We start from the raw sequence: 5,188 nt of genomic DNA, 5'->3' as shown, positions 1-5,188 counted from the left end.
GTTTAAAACCCAGCGAGATGCACCTGGTGCACAGGTAACAGCCCAGCTTATAGACTGAGACAGGAAGAAGGAAGAGGCCGTCCCCTTCTCAAAGAATTGGCCAGGGAAAACCTTATGAATAGCAAAGAAACACTGTTCGGTACAACAACCATGCTCGTGGACAGGAAGATTGAACATTGTGAAAATGTCAGTTCTACCCAAAACAATCTATATATTCAATGCAATCCTAATCCAGATACCATCATATTCTTTAAGAAGATGGGGCGGGGGGGTTTAAGAAGATGGAAAAACCAATCACTAACTTTATATGGAAAGGAAAGAAACCTTGCATAAGCAAAGCACTATTGAAGAAGAACAAAGTAGGAGATCTTACACTGCCGGATCTCAAAACCTGCTATACAGCCACAGTAGTCAAAACTGCCTGGTATTGGTACAATGACAGACACATGAACCAGTGGAATAGAATTGAGAACCCAGAAATAGATCCATCAACCTTTGCTCAGCTGATCTTTGACAAAGAGCCTGAAACCGTTAAATGGGGAAGATAATGTTTGTTTAATAAATGGTGCTGGCAAAACTGGATATCCATTTGCAGAAAAATGGAACAAGATCTGTACCTCACACCATACACAAAAACTAACTCCAGATGGGTCAAAGACTTAAATGTGAAACCTAAAACTTGAAAGTCTGTCAAGGAAGAACTAGGGGCAAATTTAGGGGCTCTGGTAGCATAGTGGCTAAGGCACTTGACTGCTAACCAGAAGGCTGGCGGTTCAAACCCACCAGCCACTCCTCGGAAGGAAGGTTGGGCAATCCTACTTCCGTAGTGATACTGCCTCGGAAACCCAAGGAGGGGTCGCTATGAGTCGGGGCCGACTCGATGGCACATAACAACAACAACAATATTTGGCATAGATAGATTATCAAGCATAACACAAAATGCACAAACAGTAGAAGAGAAACAAGATGAATGGGACAAATTATAGATAACATTGTGAAAAATGGGAATTCTTGGACACTTAGTTGTGCTCATGAGGAATGTGTACATAGACAAGGAGGCTGTTATGTGAACAGAACAAGAGGTACTGCATGGTTTAAAATGAGGAAGAGTGTGTGTCAGGGTTGTATCCTTTCACCATACTTATTCAATCTGTATGCTGAGCAAATCATCTGAGCAGCTGGATTATATGAAGAAGAATGTGGCATCAGGATTGGAGAGAGACTTATTAACAATCTGCAATACGCAGATGACACAACCTTGCTTGCTAAAGGTGAAAGTGACTTGAAGCACTTACTGATGGAAATCAAAGACTACAGTTTTAAGTATGGATTATACATCAAAAAAGAAAACAAAAATCCTTACAACTCTACCAATAAGCAGCATCATGATAAATGGAGAAAAGATTAAAGTTGTCAGGGATTTCATTGTCCTTGGATCCAAAATCAACACCCATTGAAGCAGCAGTCAGGAAATTAGACATCCTATTGCATTGGGCAAATCTGCTTCAAAAGATCTTGTTAATGTGTTAAGAAGCAAAGATGTCACTTTGAAAACTAACGTGCACCTAACGTAAGCCATGGTATTTTCAGTTGTCTCATATGCATGTGAAAGCTGGACAGTGAACAAGGAAGACTGAAGAAGAGCTTATGCCTTTGAATTATGGTGTTAGCAAAGAATACTGAAAATACCCTGGACTGCCAGAAAAGTAAATAAATCTATCCTGGAAGACATGCAGCCAGAATGCTCCTCGGAAGTGAGAATGGCCAGACTTCATCTCACCTACAGTCAGCGAAAAAGGGGAAGACCCACAACAAGATGGATTGGCACAGTAGCTGCAGTGATGGGCTCAAATATAGCAAAGATTGTAGAGATGTCTCATGACCAGACAGTGTTCTGTTCTGTTGTACATAGGGTCGTTATTAGAGCCAACTGGACAGCACATAACAACATGTGGTTAAGATTGTGTGTCAACTTGGCTGGACTGTGGTTTTGTGTGGCTGGGCAGTTGGATGCAGTTATGCCCCATGATGAGATTGGTAATCAACTCCCTAGTGGAATGTTCTGTGAACAGCTATTTAGTTGCTTCAGGATGTGGTCTGCTTCCAGTATATAAGGAGAGGCTTTGAGAAAGGTCTCAAGCTTCTTGGCACATCTGGATCCTGCATTTGGCTGAGTTACCAGTGTAGCCTGCTGATCTTGGGACTGTTTATGGACTTGAACTAATGGCCTACCATGCTGTTTGCTAATCTTGGGACTGTGCCATTTTACCTGTTTATCTTGGGTTTGTCAGACTTAGCAGCCAGCAGCTGCATGAGTCAGAGAAACCTCTCCAGCTCCATTAGGCCTAGAACAGAAGATGGAGCTGAAGGCCACAGTCAAGTCCCATGCACTGTAAGAGCCCTATACACTGTAACAGAATAAATTCTTGTTTGCTAAAGCCATGCACTTGTGGTATTTCTGTTACAGCACTAGAGAACCAAGACACAACATACTACATACAAGCTTTTTTAAGGTTTAAACTTAGGGATGATGGCTTGTTTCTTATTTTTTCAATATTGTCCATATTAATATCCTAGGGTTTTTTTGTTTGTTTTTTATTAGTTTTGTGGCAAATATCTGTGTAACAAAGTATTTGCCATTTCAACATTTTTTTACATGTACAATTCAGTGACATTAATCTCATTCATCTTTTTCAACCATCACCTTGCTCTTTCCAAATTCTACTGTCTTTAATAGAAGCTTACTGTCTCCTAAGCAGTAAGTTCTCCTTTCCTCCTCCCCCCTTCCTTCTCATCACCCCTGGTAACTACTGATAAACTTAAGTGTACACGTGCCTGCTCTAGGTGGTTTATATAAGTCGGATCATACAATACTTGTTCTTTTATGGATATGCTAGGTTTGTTGTGGGTTTTTTTTTTAAGTAATTAAAAGTAGTGTCTCTTCAGAGGAGAATAATCATTAGAGACCTAAACTTAGGCTAACTCTAACTGGACGAGTTATATATTTTAAGTGAAATAGTCCAATTTAATTAGAGACATTTGTGACTATACGTCTATAAAACTGTTTCAATTCTGTGTTTCATATCAGGGACCCAGAATAAGCATAAGACTCCTTGGATAAAAAATAATTTTCTCATGTACCATGACTTGCAGATTGGCTATTCATTTTCATTTCTGTATTTTATGCCTTTTTGTTTTTAAAGTAAACATACAAACACTGATGAGATACTAAATTCTTACTTTATTTGTGGTTTTAGTTTTCTTTACAAACAGATATGACCAGACGGCAATTGGAATATGAAGCAAGGCAAATCAGAGTTGCAATGGAGGAACAGCTAGGTACCTGCCAGGATATGGAAAAACGAGCACAGGTAACTTACTTGTTTTAAAAATATAAAGCAAAACCAGCTAGGGGAAAGCTATTAGAAATTACTTACAGCTCTGTTAACATTGATTAAATTTTCATTTAAAAGATATTTATAACTCTGTCTTCACATAAGCACTATTTTAGAATAATAATAATTTATTTACCTTGGCTGTTGAGCAACATAACCAATATTCATATAATTCTACAACTACCATATTTCATTTCCCCTGATACTGTTCTGTTTTACCCTGGAGTTGAAAGAGGGAAAAATAATTAGATGCTAGTATATTGGTAGCTGATAGACAGCTTTAGTTCTGCTTGAGATTTTTACTCCATTATGTAACTATGTGTAATGACATTCCAAATATTTCACTGCTCTTCAAGTTGTGCATGAAAAAAAAAAAATTGAAGCCTTCATTCAAGGAAACACTTAAAAAAAACATTAGGAAAGATGAGATGAGTTGGATGGAGAACAGTTCCCCTATTTTTGTCTTCAACTAATGTCAAGAAGGAATTCTAACCAACTTTACTATTTGGCAAGCATTTTTATATATAATTATGAAATTTAACCTCATACAAATACATGGCTGATGAATTGTTTTTAAGCCTTGAAGAAGCTTTACTGATTGTCCTGTTTGTTTCAAAGCAGGCTTCAGGATTTTTTTTGTCTTAACCTTTGGGAGGGAACATTATTTGAAAGATTTTCTTCAAGTAAGTATGCAAATAAAAGGGGGTGCCTACATTTGGTATTCTGAAAAGTTTATAGGTTTTTTTTTTAATTAATTGTAGTGAAAAAATACACAACAGACATCCACCAATTCAGTAATTTCTACATGCATAATTCAGTAACTGATTACATTCTTCAAGTTGTACACCCATTCTTGCTATCCGTATCCAATTATTTCATTAATGTAAACTGTCCCCTAAGCAAGAATTTCCCCTTTCCCTTTCCTCCTTAATTTTTTATTTCTATGTATTTGCTTATTTCATATGAGTTCATAAAATATTTGTCCTTTAGTAACTAATTTCGGTTAGCATATTTCCAAAATTCATCCATGTTTTGACGTGTATTAGGACTTCATTTCTCTTTATGTCTGAATAGTATTTTATGTATGCATATACCACATTTTATCCATTCATCTGTTCATGGACATTTTGGTTGTTTCCACCTTTTAGCTGTTGTTCAACCATCACCTTGCTCTTTGCAAATTCTGTTGTCTTTAATAGAAGCTTACTGTCTCCTAAGCAGTAAGTTCTGCAGTGAACATTGGTATACATGTATCTGTTTGTGTCATTGCCTTCAAGTCTCTTGTGTTTCATGTCTAAGAGTGGAATAGCTAGGCTGTGTGATAGTTCTATGTCCAACTTTTTGAAGACTTGCCAAACTCTTTTCTACAGTGGCTGTACCGTTTTACATTTCTCCCTACAATGGATGGGAGTTTCTGTTTCTTTACAACCTCATCACCATGTATCATTTTATTGTATAGTTTTAAAATCACTAACAGAATATTTTACACTCCTCAAAGTATATAGTCTTTTAAGTGATAGCTTCCTAAACATAATGTATATTCTGTTTATGCTGGAGTATGAATGTAGATTAACTTGATACTTATATGCTAGTACCATGATGTACTTCATAGCTTATACCTATTAGTTTCACAGTGAGACTGCTTTAATACATGTATCAGTTAGTTGGATATGTGTTATCTTTGTGTACTATAGGGAGCTCTGGTAGCGTAGTGCCTAAGGCACTTGACTGCTAACCAGAAGGGTGGTGGTTCAAACCCACCAGCCACTCCTTGGAAGGAAAGTTGGGCAATC

The 5,188-nt window shown here is 37.4% G+C and overlaps 1 protein-coding gene across 1 annotated transcript in view; it reads left to right on the top strand.

Annotated features, from left to right (window-relative positions):
• Positions 1-5,188, top strand: part of APC (APC regulator of WNT signaling pathway) — a 114,617-nt gene that overhangs the window by 31,107 nt on the left and 78,322 nt on the right. The window contains exon 5 of the mRNA XM_042781877.1: positions 3,258-3,371. Within this exon, the coding sequence (XP_042637811.1) occupies positions 3,258-3,371 (114 nt within the window). The remainder of the gene's footprint in view (positions 1-3,257; positions 3,372-5,188) is intronic.

This window comes from Orycteropus afer, unplaced genomic scaffold (genome assembly GCF_000298275.1).
Source record: "Orycteropus afer afer isolate SDZICR_OR568_19922 unplaced genomic scaffold, OryAfe1.0 scaffold00191, whole genome shotgun sequence".
Classification (NCBI taxonomy): Eukaryota; Metazoa; Chordata; class Mammalia; order Tubulidentata; family Orycteropodidae; genus Orycteropus; species Orycteropus afer.
Note: the sequence above shows the minus strand (reverse complement) of the source record. Positions and strands in the feature narration are given on the sequence as shown.